An 18,007-nucleotide genomic window follows, 5' to 3' on the forward strand; every position below is an offset into this window, starting at 1 on the left:
CAACTCACTATAACTATAAACCAGCTTGTATTAGTTAATGGAGTAAAGAAATAATGAATTTAGCTTCGTGAAATGGTATTGGTTTAACGCCCCTATCAACACTACTAGGTCATTAAAGAGGCGGGACCTCCGAGTTTAATGCCCATCTCCGAGAGGACTGGGCATAATACAAATTTCGTGTACAGTGCCTTTCCCAAGGACACAACGTCAAACCAAGCTGAAGCTCAAAACCTAACAACTAGGTTACCGATAACAGTAATAATTTAGCCCACTGAGACGGGGTATAAAAATAGCTCTAGCAACATTTAGGGGTAGTGATAGTAATGCTTTAAAAAGAACAAAACAAACCAGTGTATCCACGAATATCCCCATTTTAATCCACAGAAATCAACAATTTATGCATGACACTGATTTCCATGCCGAAATTGTTTCAAATTGGGACATGGTTTTGACAAAAAATGAAGGTTTAATTTTGAGACATTACAACTTAATGCCCATCCCCCCTCATAAATGAACCATTATGGTCTTGTTTTTAAAAGGAAAAATAAATCTCTATTCTGTTGCAATGCAGTAACTACTACTCAGTCACGTATGATGGGTTAACCAATTACTCGATGACTCATCATCAGAGAAACTCCTTTCGCCAAAAAATAAGCAATATCAGGACAAAACGACGGGATTAACAGAATAGACACAAACGTGTTGTCGTGGCATTCATTAGATCATCAGTGATTCATTCATTTTTTTAAAAATATAACTCTACAAAGACGCAGCGGATACATAATATGTCCGACAGCAGACCAAAAGCCAAGTTGTGGCATCTTCCGAACTCTCCAGGACAAATCAGAAGCACAAATTTGCATATTTCATCATACGTGTGTTATAGTCGCTTTTTTTAAAGTTTAAGTTAAACAAAAATAAACTGAAATATTTGTACAAAGACCGCAGTAATGCTTCTCTTTTTTAAATGCCCCAAAACAGTACATCTTCAAGCGTTGTTTACAGGCCGAAATGTGCGTCTTCAAAGAGTTAATCTACCAGGGCTACATTACTTTCACGCTGCATAAGTGCTACACTCGAGTCATATGAGGAGACATCCACAAACTGCTCATGGCAAAGTGACACAAAAATCATAAAAATCAACAACGCCATCCTTCGCATGCAAATCACAATAACCGTGGCATGCAGAAAAAATTAAACGATTATAACACACAAGACATTGGACGAAAAATCAAAGTCTAGAATTTTATTTTTATGTACAATTTCTTTTAGTACGTAGTCGTAAAACCGTCACCACCAGTACAACGCATAAGATAGTGCAGGAGCAAATGCCGAAGGCGAGGGTAATCCAAGATGCTGGTTAGAAAAAAGAATAAAAAAGAAATATTATCAAAATGTCTGATTCCTCTGATGCAAAAAAAAAAATCGCATAAAATACATCAGCGTGGTAGTGGTATTACGTCTTCCACATCATGTTGTAAGGCAAGAATTTATGAAATAGTACAGATCTAAGTTTAAATTTGATACTGCAATTCAGAACTTATAACTGAGAATGTGGGCTACCCCCTGAGTAAATGCCCATAAGTATAGCAAAACAGAAGTGTGCAATATTGAAAATAGAGTAACGCTGTTTAACAAAAATTTTGTTTGTCAAAAATCTACAAGATCTAATATTCGGTTCACTAAAGAGTGAAGTTACGTTTTCATATACAAATTTTATTATCAATGTCCTCTTTCTTCAGCATCAGAAGGCAGAGTGTACACTAACACTTTAAAAATGGTCAATATCACCTTAAACATCGTACAGACAATAAGACACAATATCTAGGGCACCCAAAAAAACTGGTTAAAAGTACATTTGTATATTACACTACACTTCCCAAAAATATTGAATCTTTTGTTTTCATAAGTTTTACTGCTCCTCTTCACGTAATTAAGACACAATGCGGAAAAATTAAGAAAAGATATAGGAAAAATAATAACAGATGTGAGAAAGGAGGAGCGGGATAAAGCAAGGGAATAGAAGCTGTACCCAATCAATACATAATGCTTCACAACATAGAATAGAAGAAACGTCGATACACACAAAAATCGTGCAATTAAGCTGAAGACCTCAAATGTACACAGTACAGTCATTTTTCTCACTTGGGTACAAGCTGTCAAAGAATAAAGAATGCCTCCCCTTCACTGTTTGTGCTTCCATTTGCATGCTCCTTTTTGGGAGTATAAAGCCCAATACGGCTCGTACCCAAGGTGAGCACCGAACTGTGGGATTATTTTACTTTTAATTTTTTTAATGTATTATATTTTTATTTTTTAGAGGGGGTAGCGGTCAATGAAGGGAATATTATTATATTCTAGCATATGAGACAAGCACTTCAAGCCACACATACAGAAAGCAGGGAAGAAGCGGAAGGATACCCACACTCAGAGGAAAGTTACTGCGTAAAGCCCCTTGGTTCAAATTAACAATATAGGGTACCCGACTCCCTAAAAAGCCTTCATGCTGATTATGGCAACTCCTCGGATTAGGAGGGAATTTACTTTTTAAAAACCAAAAAAACGAAGAATCAAAACTTCAGCTGGGGTGTGACTTTGAGCTTAGTAATTGTATAACTCCATAACCTGATAACTGGCAAATTCAATTAAGGTATGTAACTGCAGAAGTTTACATCCCCAACGACACTATTTAGATCATTCAGGAGGCGGCCAACTTCGCCCTTGCCTGTCAGGGGCAACGCGGGCTGAGAGAGGTACAACTTCTCTTCACAAAAACTGAGGTACTCGATAAAGGTTTTCCCCACGTGAGAATCGAACTCACGTCTAAACTCCTGAGTGCTACAACCAACACAGACGCCGATGGCAAATTAATGTATGCAAAGACAAGTAGATGGCATCACCCACTAACATAGGGTAGAAGCACCAACGTGGGGACAATGTTGGACAAAGAAGTAAAGCAATTTACACAAAAGTGAAACTGTCAATGCCCCCAAAGTCTTAAAAAGACATAAAGGTTTTTGGGGAAGGAATTGGTCAACATGTAATCATGCAAAACAATTTTGGGGGAAATTTTCTCATGCTCAGTACAAGAATGTTTTGAAAGACTTTAAAGTTTGTTTGTTCGTTTGTTTGTTTGTTTGTTTGCTTTTTAAGATTAACGACGTCCATTTTAATCCCTCTATGTAGCGGGAGTTCGGCTAGGTCAGCAAAACTAAATATTTCCAATTAATGCAGGTTTGTTTATTTGTGGGGCATTGTGGTAAAATCAAGCGCTCGTCAAAATAATTAAATCAAAGGGAACGGCATTTTTTTTTTACCGTTTAGCAATTTTTTAATTACGTTTTTATTTTTTGGCTCATCACCTTTCATATCCTTTCAAAAACACATTGCTGTGTGAATTTTTAACTGAAAAATTGGAAGTCACCAAACTTTGGCGGCCATTTTCTCTCTAATTTGACCGCTGAAACCAGGTGACTCCACCTCCTTCAAACGCAAATAACTCTACTTCAATTGACGATAGGTGGAAAATTTTCCATCAAAAGCAAAACAGCTGAACAAGCTTTAAGATGATATCAATAATTTCATATGTCCAAAAATTGACGAGCGCCTCATTCCACTGCAGCAAGACACATTTTTTCTTTAGTAACTATTCAATTCAAGGAACAGATTAAGCATTAGATGTAAAGCCCCTTGGTTTGAATTAACTATATGGGGTACCCGACTCCCTAAAAAGCCTTCTTGTACTTCGCTTTACTTAAATCTGACATCAGTCTATTTTATTCTTGATTTGTTTCTCTTTTCTTTCCATAGATATATGATGTTCAGTAGTCAAACTGGGATTTTAAGAGAACACACTGATAGAATTTTTGCAAGCGGTTAGGGGAAGTTTTAAAATATAATTTCTGTTCAAAGCGGAAACTAAAATGTCAAAGATTGAGCATAAAATTATTCTCACTTCATATTCATAGAACTTGGAATTCCACATATTGAGCTTTAGTCCTGTCGCATCCCACAATTTTTGCCTCCTTTGATCAAACGAAAAAAGCCACATTTTTTAAAGTCAGGCCAAAAACAAAAACAACTTTTCCTTTTCTTTACAGCAAATAATGAAATACCTTTTCTTATGATATATCTCTCTCAACAGACTTAACATAATAGAACAAACTGACTGGTGCTAGAGTAATACTTTGCCCTAAATAAAATAAGAAACTCGAAGAGGATATTGGTTGGCAAAGTAATCACAAATACAGTTATAGCTATGATTTAAGATTGGACTTTTAATTTTTTTTCTTTTTTGGGGGAGGGGGGGCTCGAAGTTTTTCACGAGAACGGAAAAGTTAGCTGGCTTCGGCTGGGTTTTCCTTTTACAATTTGTATATCATTTCACTGCCAGCCCCACTTCTCAATCCTACCAAAGAGCCGGAGACCGTCTCAAGCGCAGCAGTCAAGGGATTAATTTGCAACTCCATCATAGAACGCAAGAAGAGATGTTCATATCAACATTATTAAAGCGTGTCTGAGCTGTGGAGAATAGATTTAACTAAGTGCTCAGTGCGCTGACTGGTATATTCACATTCAAGAAAATAGTGTTTTAAATAACGGTATATCAATATGTGAAGGACACTAGGATTTAACTGTAGAAAAATACATAAACATCAGAAGAACTGTAGGAGGACGAACATACACTCAACTACCCCTTTAATTGGTGTAGAAACAAGAATAAGAAAAAAACAGAAACCCCACGACAAAAACATACTATCACCAGCAAATCTCCATCACCAGTATGCACGGATGGCAGGCTTGGGAGTTCGAAGCCAACTTTGCAGCACAATGGGCATGTCCAAAACCAGCATGGTTTGTGAAGACATTTCGTTTATGGACAGTGCGCGTAAGAAGAACGAGACATGGATCAGGAAAGACTCAAGTGGACAAATATCAGCTTTTTAAAAAGTTTTTTTTTTATTCAGTGCCTTTCAAGACACAGAATGGTCACTTTGATGGAGGAGCACTTTGCCCAATGGGAAAAGTGAAGGAGACAAAAGAGGGCGCAGAGGATGCACCAAAGTAAATATCATCTAACAACATGGAAGTATAGATAAACTTATTCTTCCATCCTGTTGACCACACATTATCGATTATCTGTACCAGACAAAGGTGTGAAATTTCATCACGTACTGGGGAAGTCAAAGAATAAAATTGAGGAAGCGAAAAGAAAGTTCTCTATGGCATGCATTTAGTCTAACAGACAATTTCACATGGCTATTATGAAAGTGGTGTAGACGAAATGTTAAAACTGCCCGAAATCAGAATTCCAAGCCAAAATTAATCGAGTGAGAAGACTATATGCCACAAAAGAAACAAAACTACAGCTGCCAAGATCGTTTTATTAAAAACACAACATGAAAAAGTCTCAACTTATAAACCAAATTCTTTCCTGAAGCTCCAATGTGATAACAGAATATTTACCTGGAAAGAGCTTGTGGGAAGCAGGGGAACTCTGAGCTTGACACTCTTTCTCCCAGTCCTCGGGGACCGTCGCCTTGGTAGCCTCAACAAAAGAGCCCAGAGTGCAAGGATTCTTACAGCCTGAAAAAAAAAAACGATAGCGAGCCTTGCAAGGCATTATTCAACTTTTAGTGAAATAGCATGAGCTATAAAGAGATAATATATCAATTCCCATTCCTTTACCCAGTTTAAATCTAAAGATGAATTCAAATTACTAACTCTGACTATGAAGCATTACACACCCAGTGCCATGACGCACGCACGCGCGTTCGCACACACATACCTACACACACAACAACAACACACCCAAACCGAAGTAAGGAAAAAAAATATTGCGTGTAGACATATAAACCGTACCTGGCGGGGAAAGCTCATAGGGATCCGCAGTGGTCTCATTCCTGTAGAAAATCTTGACCACATGGTCGTCGTTAATCTGATGCAGTTCCACCATGACCAGGGCACGATACATGGGCTGGTGGAGATCAAACACCTGCATAGCGCTCAGGAAGGCTGCAACTGTCGTATCATGCTGTGAACCACAAGTGCAAAGCCGTCGTTACACACTGAATTATAGAGCAACCTTAAATGGAATTCTTTGGCACCGTAACAGCCTTAAATTCAGGTAGCGCACATATAATTTATTCCACAACAAATCGATGACAAAGTACCGATTGAGAGGTGCAAAGAATGGGTGTCATCTCTGCAACTTTTCTGCTGAAATATACGTTATTATTATTATAGGAATCGAATCTAGCAACAATTTATGGAGAAGAACAATTGTACTGCAAACAGATGAATTTTTACTCTCACAATGGCGTGTTATTTCCCCCCTTATTCCCAACACATTGTCTTTTTCTATAAATATCCATATATACCTTTCTTCTGAAAACGGTGGAAAGAATATGAGATACAAACCGACAATTAATAAAATAATACTTTAAATCGTAAACTTGATTAGATAGTTAAGTTCTATGACAAGCGCATTATTTACTAATTTTGTTTTTAAAGAGGCTAAACAAATTACAGTTGAAGAATTGAAACATATTCAACCCGCAGATTGGATCTGAATTTGTTCAAGTTTTGAGATTAAAATGATTATTATAATTAATTCAATATTCATCAATGACAATATTTTGAATGGAAAAAAAACAATGAAAAAAACATATTAAATTCAGTATCACATTCATAGTCACCTAGTAAAGTTCCATAATGTTTGCAACTTGTTCTTAGGGTCAGAGTGCAAAGTTTATATTTCGACCAGATACAGACTACAAATTGAGCCATGCGGTGCATCATATCTTATTGTGTAGGCAACATACTTACAGCTGAGTACATATAGAATCTCGGAGAAGGTGACGATTCCTTGTTTGCATTTTTCATGTTGTTGATAATCTCTTTTAGCAGCGGTCCTTTCAGTCATGAGACATCCATTCGTAAAAAGGAAAGAATTTTTTGTTCAGGGAAGCAAAAGTAGTGTTAAATTATTCCTTCAGGTCAGTCTAACGATGAACGGCACATGCCATTTCCTAGGCATACTGCAAAATCACTGTTTTACTGAAAAGTATTTAAACTTTCCCCAGACCATTCCCCCAAGCAGAGAATGCGGATAAAACTCAGGATGATTCCATCTGCTTTTTTCGAGAAAAAGCCCATTGTCGTAATGACGTCGATTTAGTGCCGGAGGAAAAATAACACAGCTATCAAGCACAATAATGCATAATTAAATAAGCAGAATGTACTTGTGGCACCCTCCAAAGACTCAAAAGATTAATTCCAGTATGTTCAGCAGTCTGACAAATCTTGAAATAAACACAAGAAAGACCATTTTGGGTCAACAAAAGGGGCAGAAATCAACTCACTTCATTACACTGACTTCAGAAAGCAGCACACTTTGTTAAAGAGTGTAGCCTATGCTTTGTCATAAAATTAATTTGTTCCCTGTCTTTAAAAATATACACCCCAAAATTTATGTTCGTTATCGTTATTACACGTAACATATTATTATATCATAAACATGATTTACGTTGTAATGGTTATGATAATGATAATGGTAAAGATGATGCTGATGATGCTGATAATGCTGTTGATGATGATGCTGATGCTAATGATGATGCATCATCATCATCATTTTCATCTTCATCATTATTGCTATTATCGTTATTATTATTATTATTATTATTATTATTATTATTATTATTATTATTATTATTATTATTATTATTATTATCATTATTATTAGTATGTTATTATTATTATTATTATTATTATCATTATTATTAGTATGTTATTATTATTATTATTATTATTATTATTATTATTATTATTATTATTATTATTTACCTCCTTTCAACTTGGCCATTTCAGTTCGCCTGAAGAGCAGATCAAATGACAGGGTCCAGAGACTGTTTATTTTATCCCACACTCCTGGCTCATAAACCCACTTATTCCAGGTGTAGTTGTGTGCTTTCTGCAGAAATGTTCACCAAAAATCAGATTACACATATCGTTCTCTCCTCTGATGCAAATACGACTACAGTCAGTCATGCAGAAAAATAACTGCCCAGTCATTTCAAAAGAAGGGGGGGGGGAGCATAAGAAAGAACATAAGAGTAGCAAAGATGAACCAAACTGAAATGAATACAGGAGATGGGGAAAAAGCAGAGTTAAAGGGAAAAGCTAGAAAAATCATTATTATGAAGAACACTTGTAATAGTTGCATTTAGGCTAGAGACCATTTGCGTGTTTCTGGAGAGAGAAACGAAGAATCTACGGACCTGTCAAAAATATTTCTGAGAAGTTCAAAGCAGAGCCATTGAATAATCAGCAAACAAAAATAATAGACCTCCGCCTCAGCTGCCGTCACTAAAACACACAATGATACTGAACCGTAACTAGATTTCTTTACAGCATTTCTCCTCATCAAAACATTATGTGGATGAAACGTTCTCTAGAAAATGAAATATTATAAAGAATAACACAATAGAGCAAAAACGAATAGATTAGGAGACTCTTACCTCACAAATGAGAGCATCTGCAATCATCCACAAATCCTTAATAGACTCTTTCTTCACGCCTGCAGCCTTTGCGATCTTGCCATAAAACGCCTGTAACATGTATTTATTATTATTATGTTTCATGTGACAGTAAAGAAAGTATCTTTTCCAGTTGTTGTTGTTGTTGTTTTTCTCATTCAATCACAAGCCGATATAATAATAAAAATGGAAAAGATCTGAGAAAAATGATAAATGAGTACTCGTATAAGAATAATTCAGAATTTACTTGAAACATTTCGAATGCAGACGTAAAACTAGGGAGCCTGCAAATGATTTGTATAATATCTGTATACTTTTAAAAATAATTTGCTGAAATAGCATCAAACGGACAAGTTGCAGGGGGTACAGAATGGAGAATTGGGTTTCTTAGATATGGGGTGTGCAGAAAAAAATTGTCAAATTTTTCTTTCTGGCTTTTCAATTTAGTTTAAACTACTCCTTTCGTGTCAGCTCTACATCGAATTCGATGGCGTCTTTGAGTAGCTACACAACTGAAAATGGATAGCTGATACCCGATGCAGCATCGTCCCTAAACGGCAATAATCTAGAAATCTTGCTCGGGGTTACTTTCGAAGTAAACTTATAATTATGGTATGTGAACAAGCCTAAAGCCCTTGATTTAAAGTGACGTGAATTGGCATTACTTGGCTGGTGGTGTGGAAATTGACACACTGAATGATTGTGAATTATGTGAGCGCTATGCCAAGCTGTGTAAGCAAATTATAGAGTAGAAATAACCCGTACTTCACTGCTTAAAATTACATGCATGTGCTTTAGGAAACTTAATCTCTTTCCATTTTGCTTATGAGACAAACTGTTTAACAAGAAAGTCACAGAAATTCAAAACACTTAGTCATTTAATTTGCAATTTGGTAATGACGTTTATACAAGAAATTTACAGAGTTGTAAAATGTTCTTGTTAAGTTAACCTTATTCTCTTTTTCTTCTCTCTTTATCGCAGGCGAGTTCAGAACCTCTGCCATCAGCTGCTTATATCTGGGACACGGAGCTTGCAAAGCCAGTTTCTGTAAAGCAAAGAACATTGATTAAACCATAATACTAAAGTGCTCTCTCTCTCTCTCTCTCTCTCTCTCTCTCTCTCTCTCTCTCTCTCTCTATCTATCTATCTATCTATCTATCTATCTATCTTTCTCTCTCTGTATCTCTCTCTCGCTCTTCTTCTCTCTATATCTCCGTCCCTCCCATTCCCCCTCCCTCTGTCTATCTGTCTTCTCTGTCTGTCTGCCTGTCTGTCTGTCTGTCCATTCGTCAGTTCGTCTGTTCGTCCGTCCGTCCGTCCACCATTATAGAATTGTTAGTGATTTCTACGTGGAAAATTTTAAAGACAATAAAACAACGAATATATACAACCGTATATGTATAACCATGTATATACATGTATCATTATCCCTGTGATAGATAGTGTGAATATTTGCTTATGTGTCCGTGTTAATCTAAAGAGCGAACATGTATGCATATTCATTCAGTTGTATTTGGTTTTGAGACGAAGGTATTGTAAAGCGCTTTAAAAGCTGTACTGTACTTTTATTATCATCATCATCATCATCATCATCATCATCATCATCATCATCATCATCATCATCATCATCATCATCATCATCATCATCATCATCATCATCATCATCATCATCATCATCATCATCATCAAAAACAACAACGACAACAACAACAACAACAACAACAACAGCAGCAGCAGCAGCAGCAGCATCAGCATCATTATCATCATCATCATCATCATCATCATCATCATCATCATCATCATCATCATCATCATCATCATCATCATCATCATCATCATCATCACCATCATCATCATCATCATCACATCATCATCATCATTAGTAGTAGTAGTAGTAGTAGTAGTAGTAGTAGTAGTAGTAGTAGTAGTAGTAGTAGTAGTAGTAGTAGTAGTAGTAGTAGTAGTAGTAGTAGTAGTAGTAGTAGTATCATTCTTCTTTCTTATTATTATTATTATCATCATCATCATCATCATTATCATCATCATCATCATCATCATCGTCATCATATAGAATCAAGTCACTCTGGATACAAAAAAGAACAAAGGCGTTGTGGAAGAAATAGAGAAAGGGATGGGGGCTTGCCACTTTTTCCAACCTGAGGCAGAGATTGAAGTAACGGAGAGGTATGAGGGGAAGAATTCCTTTGAGTTTTGATGAGTTTGTTTGGGGTTTTTTTTACTTAAAATTTGTTTTTAAAAATCAAAGTGGTAAAGAAGAAAAAAAATGTTGACTCACATTATCTGTATGTGTTGGAGTGGTCTGGACCGGAATCGGCTGCCAGGTGAAGTTACTGTTCCAGACCTGTGGACCCTGAGGTGGGAAGAGCCCGGCCAGGTTGCTCTGAGCAGACATCAAACAGCGCTCCACTCCTGATGACTGGATCAGAATCTGTTGACGACATGCCAAAAAAAAAGACAGAATAAAATCTTCGAATCTTCGAATCTCCGAATAAATATCTCGCTACATCCTGCGACCCTCGTGGATTATGGGATCCGTAACATCTATATATAATTCGTGATCACCCAGGTTAATAACTACAGTGACCTCGCTATCATCATTGGAATGAGCAGTAAAAGATGTGTGACCATTGTAAAGACAATTGATACATTTGAAGATATGCATTGCCTACTAATTATCATGACCTATTCTTTTTCAAAATCACAACTCAATATTTTACGCCTCCTTCTCTGAACAAGAACAAGTTGAATGTTATATAATTTTTGTTTATTAACAGAAAACAGTTTTTACTTTTTTTCCCATTATCATCTGATAATAGCGTAGCTTACCTGATCATGATGATAGTATGAGGTGTTCAGAAACCCACTGTATCTCTCAGCAATGTACTGGCCTAACTCATACTGTTGTTGTTTTCCTATCTGATACAAAATAAATATAAATTCACTAAAGCATTTGTAGAAGGATAAAATGAAGGGGGAAGATATACTGCTGCGCACAATTCCCAGTAAGGAGAAGCACATTAACATGTTTATGATTTGTTTTTAAAGCAATAGAGAGTAGTTGGGAATAACAAAAACAACTGCTAAGTCAGTATCCATCTATGTGCTTCAATAATGAAAGTCATTTGCAACTTATGGATCAAAAGATAACCATGATGGTAGAATGTGACATGTATAAATGTGTACATAACAACGAGGCATTGTATCTTCTCTCCCTTGGCAGAAAGATATCAATATTTTTGTTATTTCACACTGCTTGCCATCTACTTTCAGACTCAATGAAAGCAAAACCATAAAACAATTTTGGCAGAATCACAGGCAGGGTAGGGTTTCAAACTTATAACTCCTAAAAATCAGTTGCGTAAACTGATATATTTCCACATTTACAAAATCTTTCCGATTTTGAATGAGTTCATCTGTCCATGGACAAGCCTACAGTTTGAAGTATTACTACATTCCTATAACCCAAACATCACAGCCTACACAGACCGTACATTAGGCCTGCATATTACAGAAAGAGAATGACAAACACCGTGCAGGATTCCTAAAGTGGTAATGCCTAAATTTTATTACTTTATTTCTCTAGACTCCTTCTTCCCTACATTCTAACATTACTGTCTTTATTATTTAGTTACGCTATAGACTGAAGTCGTCAAAATTAATATTTTACAATGATAGCTATAACATTCAAAACAAGTATAAAACAAAGAGCTACTTAGAGTTCAAAGATTTAAAATATATAATTTGAATAAAATAGGAATGCAGATTTGTTGGAGATCTTACATTGGACAGCCAACCCAAACCATCTGGCCATGAGCCTGGAACTTGGTGTATGTCCTTTGGGTAGATGTAAGCAGGACTGCGGTCACCATGACGATATAACTGCATGAATCAAATAAAGAGAATTTTTAAAAAGCAAATTTCACTCTAAAATTTAAACTACATCAATGGATATAGCACCATAAGAAGCAGTCGACAAACACTTGGATCAATGTGTGCAGACTATGCTTGCCTTTAGTTGATCCTAAGTAAGTTTGATACAAAATATCCTCCAACACCCATCCTTCACAGAGAGTGAATGCAAGTTCCACATTGCCCGATGCCGTGAAAAAATTATAATTATTGTTTCTATTTTTCTGATCATATTATTATTGCTACTGTGTCAAACATCTTTAACAATATGTAAAACAATAAAGACTACACAATGCATGCCCAGGTTGTTTTCAATAATTGCATCATCTCTCAGTCATTGCTCAAAACAAGAACAAAGAGACCTTAACTTTGAAAAAAAGTGCCAAAATTTTTTTAATTCGACTAAGTCAGTATGATAAATCCTGAGGCTGGGATATATATTAAAGATAGTGATCATTTCTCAGAACAGGGTCATGAAATTGACATAAGCTTCAGTCAAAAGCAATTAATTAAGAAATTAATTAACTTCATACTGCACAATATGAATCCCTACTTCATTTGCATCAAGTAAATTCTTAAACAGCCCAGATCAAAAAAGGTTTCTAAAGTGATCATACCTAGTGTAATAATCTATCTCTATATATTATATTTGTGAAAGTTCGTCACTTTGGCCGCCTAAAACTTCCCAACCACATAACTTTTAAATTTGACAAAATTAACGGTGGTTCAGAATCATTTAGAGGGTGCACAGTTTTATTGAGGAGCCTGAAATAACAGTAATTTAATTTTCAGTTTTTGATTAGTTTCGTTTAGATCTAATCTTGGGGAATTCCGTCTTCTCAGACGCCATTGTAAACAAGTGAGATTTCCGTTCACTATCCGTGCGCACTATTCCACACCTTTGAAATTCTGGAGACTGGAGTGCACAACCACGAAAGCGGAATAGAGAATCAATCTATACATCTCTGTATCTAGACCTTCTAATTTGTTGCATATCTCAAGATTTATTGCTCCATTCCAGTAGAGTGTAAATATAGTAGGCCAATGACTTTCTGTTGATGTTAATGCAGCGATCATTCCTTTCATCGAAAGGGGGTCCAGCTAGTATAATATATTATATAAAGAAAGTGTGAATGGGATAAAGAGAGTCGATACAGAACCAATAAAAAGTGTTCACACATTATTGCTACTCACAACACTGAAAAATTTCTTGTAGCTAAATCAGTAAAAGTTATTGTCAAATCATCTAAAAATCCTTAAATTCTTTTAAGTTGCTCATTGAAGGTCAACATTTATTAATCAACTCAACATTTGATAGACTAACTCATAAAAGAAGGATGTTCTGCCACTCTGTATGCCTACAATGATTTTTGTTCTTAATAGTGTCAACTCTACTCCTTTCTTAATGATCTTCTTCTTTGCCTTCCCTGCTAGATCTCATGGGTTGTCGACTGCTTGTTCTTCAACCTGAAGTGCAACTGATTTTTATGCATGTGATTGTTTTCTCTACATAGCAGGGCCCCTTGCCTCCAAGCAACAAGCGGCCACGTCCCAATTTCGTAGGTGCTCTAAGCTTTTATACTGACCAGAGCATTTTCAGTGTTGGTAGGAATTCATTTTGAATTTTGCCTTGATGGCGGCTAAAACCTACTTTTATCGATTTTAGGACCACCTAGGGATCTTTCATGGGTACAACTTGCATATGAGACCTCCGAGATTTTTAGCCCTTATTTGGTGGTCGACTATACCTACCCTAATATCAGGGGTGTGGTTGAAAGACAGCAGCAAGAAGGTGCCAGGAGCAGCAGTAGAAATAATCAGGAGTAAAGGAGAGAAGAACCCACAGGAGGCCGTAGATGGAGAGTGGAAGGGGAGGGGGAGAAAAGGTGGAGACGAAAGCAAATAACAGCCTAGACCATGACTAGACAACATGGAAGAAAGTGAAGGGAGTATATTTTTTTGGTAAAAAATTCGTTCTATCAGGTTTGGAACACGAAACTTTTTTAAAAAGAGGCGAACATAGTAGGCTACCTTTCCTAAGGATGAAGGAAAAGGCTTTTGAGGCCAAGTTATACAACAGTGAAGCAAAACGTGCTTATTTGAGTTATCATAAGGGTCCGTTTTATTGGGTAGACCATGCAAACATGAAAGACATTTACACATACCACATGAACGAGTTTCAGGGTGGGAGGTGGTGCTCCAAAAACCTGCAAACCACAGCATAAACAAAGGCAGAGTTGGATGAGTCTCTTCATTGAAGGAGGTCCAAGTTCCCTTACATCCATGGTGTTGCTCCAAATTGAAAGTCACAAAGAAGGCTGAAAAAATTAAGAGGTAATCATGATAGCTTTTTCCCCAAAACGTTTTGAAAAAAAAAAAACATTACCACTATAATATGTTTTCAATGGACATATAAGGTGAGTGAAAGTACGTACCTCTGGGAATCAAATTGGAAAATGTATACCTATTGGTCTATAGGCCTATATATATAGGTCTATGCGCTAGTGAGATTGGCCCATTAGTTATTAGCTGTGACTTAATGTGATTATCAGTTTCCAAAAGATAGGCCTACAATTAAGTTGGAACAATGATAAAACAATAGAAAGAGTGAAGTTCGTTACTACAACTTTCCTTCAATTAACAATCTGTGACCGCTTTATGGCCATTTAAAACCATTAATGCTATTAATCAATGCCGTGTTATCATTGGTGATCATGCGCGTAGTGAGATAATCCAGACTTGTCACCACTTCAGTTTCCTTGACAAGTGATCGCTCTTCATCAGAGAAATACATTAAGCGATGTTTTAACATCTAGGGGCGGCCTTGCCGTTGAAACATAAGATCTAAAGAGCTTAGGTGATAAAAACAACAGCGAAGCGAACTCGTGACCGGGATCCTGAGTGTACACTTGTCAATTGACACTTAGTCAAAGCTCCGGGACCCAGATAAGTGAGCTTACAAACAAGTGGACTGCGTCTACTCAACTAGGTACACTACGTAATAAAAGAACTACGGGTCACAATCTTTGACTTTCCAACAGTAATATGAATGAGCATGATTTTTTGAATTTATATGTTCTTTTCTTTCGCCCTAGCAAAAAAAATTACAACTGTCAATCTGTATCTGTTTGACTTACAGTAGACCAAGTTTAGCCTACGAATTGCGCATTTTGAAACAGCGACGCCTCCCTGGCCCAACATTTCAGTGTAATGACGTAGTCCCCACCCCCAAGATAAGCTAAACGCCATGGGTCTCAAAGAGTACTCAACCGTTCAATGGACCGTGTTATCGTGTTTCATAGATGTGCGTTAAAGCGCGGAGGTAAGCTTTTTGATGTACAGTTTTACTTATACGCTGTAAATCATCAGGTTACTATCTAAGAAAACGTTTGAGAACCTTACTTTACAGTGGCCTTCAAGAATGGGCTTTGAGGTTCTGTTGGTCAACCAATGTTTAGACCCCCATGCAAAGACATGAGAAGATTAAAGATACTGATCTGCGCACAAGCGAAAGTGAACAAGCCATAGTATTTTGACTATTTTCTGTCGCCTGAAGAAAATCCAGCTTAAATAGGCGGGACACCTGGTCCTAAGGGAAAACACACGGCTCCCCAAAGCTACTTTCTCCTCAGAACCGTCACATAACGGCCTTTGTGGAAGGCGGAACACAAGATAGTGCCCCCCCCCCCCCCCCCCAGATATCCAGACACTCTGAAGATTTCCGTGAAAGATTGGTCCATAATGTAAGCCTCGATGTGCTACAAGTTACAGAAACCAATATACCTGGATGGAGAATCGAAGGCACTCGACGTTCTCGAATCAGCATTGTTGTTAGCGTGTGTCCCGTAAAGGGGATAAGTGCCTACTGCAGAAACTGACATCACAATCCAAAGAAAATTTATACTACGTGTTTCGTATTATCTTCTGCAAACAATTTGGTGAGCGAATTTTCTTTATTGGGTAATGTTTTCCATTCCATAGAGTATGAACAGGGGGGGGGGGGGGGGGGGGGGGCTGTAACGTTTTCTTCACCCAAATGTGCTGCGACGAGAACGATGCTACGGTTTAGTTCAGCTTTAAAAAAAAAAAAACAGAGAAAGCTATACTATGCAAAATAATTGCAGGCCGGGGAGTACCCTACCGGGATCGCAAATGCTATGGAAATGGCCCTGTCCCCAATTTGTCGCCTTTGGGGGCGTTTCCAAACTACCGGAAACACTCGTGATGCTCACAGAACCGGCAGACCTCGTGTGATCAGCACACCAAGACCACGACATTCTGTGTAAACACCAGCGTGACAGCTTTAGGTGCGCCACTGAAACGGCTAGAACCACTGCTGGCACCCATGAAAGAGTCAGTTCAAGTCAAACAGTACAAAAAGAAAAAATGCAATATATCTAAAGTAGATCTAGATCTACTTGAGTTTATACATCGTATTTCCACTCCTTAAACCACGAGAAGATTGGCCTTATAGATGTTACTAAATAGAATGATCAAATGCACTATGAGAATAGACATCAGCCATCAGCTGCATTCCTCTTGAAAAAAAAAAGGATTGTGATGAGGATATAACTTCAGAATGTAGGAATTTAATGATCTCATTTGACATATTCTTATAATATATCTGATCCCATACAAGCAGCTGTAATGCAGGTTCCACGTAGTATCCTATTAGACTTTTTGTTTTATAATAATAATATTAATATTGCTCATTTATTATTTTAACATTATTTTACTCAAATGGATTATATTGTTAGCTTTATTGTTCTTGATATTGTTATTATGAAACTGTTTGTTGAGGTTGTTGTTCTTTTTATTATTATTATTATTATTATTATTATTATTATTATTATTATTTTATTATTATTATTATTATTATTATTATTATTATTATTATTATTATTATTATTATTATTATTATTATCAAATGAGCGTTAAAAAGTTATGCGTCATGCAAATGCAATTTTTATTATTATTATTATTATTATTATTATTATTATTATTATTATATTATTATTATCAAATGAGCGTTAAAAAGTATCACACGACAGTCATATCTGTTTTAAAAAAATAACAATCTGTATTCACAATCGAACCTGTCTAACAGCCACCAATGGGTGGTCATCTTGGATCGAAAAAGTCGATGGTTTATGTATCACACAGGGTGTTCCTCAAGTGAGGACATAATATAGGGCATCTCATTAACTACATGTCTAAATTATGATGGACGGCAGTATGAGGTTACAGCACTGGGGCAACGTGACTCCTGTTGAGCGGTTCATTCGACCTTTGCAGAAAAGTTTTAGGGGATAATTATAGAAAATGTTAAGTGCTGTTATTCCGATAAAATAAAAAGTTTGATGACTGTCTACTTGAGCCATCTAATGCGAACCTACATGATATTCCACACACTTTCGTGGTCAAGTATTTTTTGGTTGCCGTGACATCATGTTTGAAATATCAATTTCCACCTCATCCTGTCTTTCTCTTAAACTTCTTGTACCGGGGGCCTTCCCCAAAACACACACACACACACACA

The 18,007-nt window shown here is 36.7% G+C and overlaps 1 protein-coding gene across 2 annotated transcripts; it reads right to left on the bottom strand.

The window, feature by feature from the left end:
• Positions 1-355: 355 nt before the first annotated feature.
• LOC101845318 (prostatic acid phosphatase) lies at positions 356-15,377 on the bottom strand. 2 transcript variants are annotated; one of them, XM_005096919.3, is made up of 12 exons: positions 15,215-15,377; positions 14,634-14,786; positions 12,340-12,438; positions 11,386-11,475; positions 10,835-10,987; positions 9,488-9,583; positions 8,520-8,609; positions 7,846-7,972; positions 6,829-6,914; positions 5,863-6,034; positions 5,467-5,586; positions 356-1,356 (listed from the first exon to the last, which is right to left on the bottom strand). In XM_005096919.3, exons 2-12 carry the CDS (start codon positions 14,751-14,753, stop codon positions 1,253-1,255), a joined length of 1,257 nt encoding a protein of 418 aa, XP_005096976.1. In that variant the 5' UTR covers positions 14,754-14,786; positions 15,215-15,377; the 3' UTR covers positions 356-1,252. The 2 variants fall into 2 exon arrangements, with proteins under 2 accessions (XP_005096976.1, XP_005096977.1); XM_005096920.3 differs by having other exon boundaries at positions 15,208-15,377.
• Between the last annotated feature and the right edge of the window lie 2,630 nt (positions 15,378-18,007).

This window comes from Aplysia californica, unplaced genomic scaffold (genome assembly GCF_000002075.1).
Source record: "Aplysia californica isolate F4 #8 unplaced genomic scaffold, AplCal3.0 scaffold00142, whole genome shotgun sequence".
In the NCBI taxonomy this organism is placed as follows: domain Eukaryota; kingdom Metazoa; phylum Mollusca; class Gastropoda; order Aplysiida; family Aplysiidae; genus Aplysia; species Aplysia californica.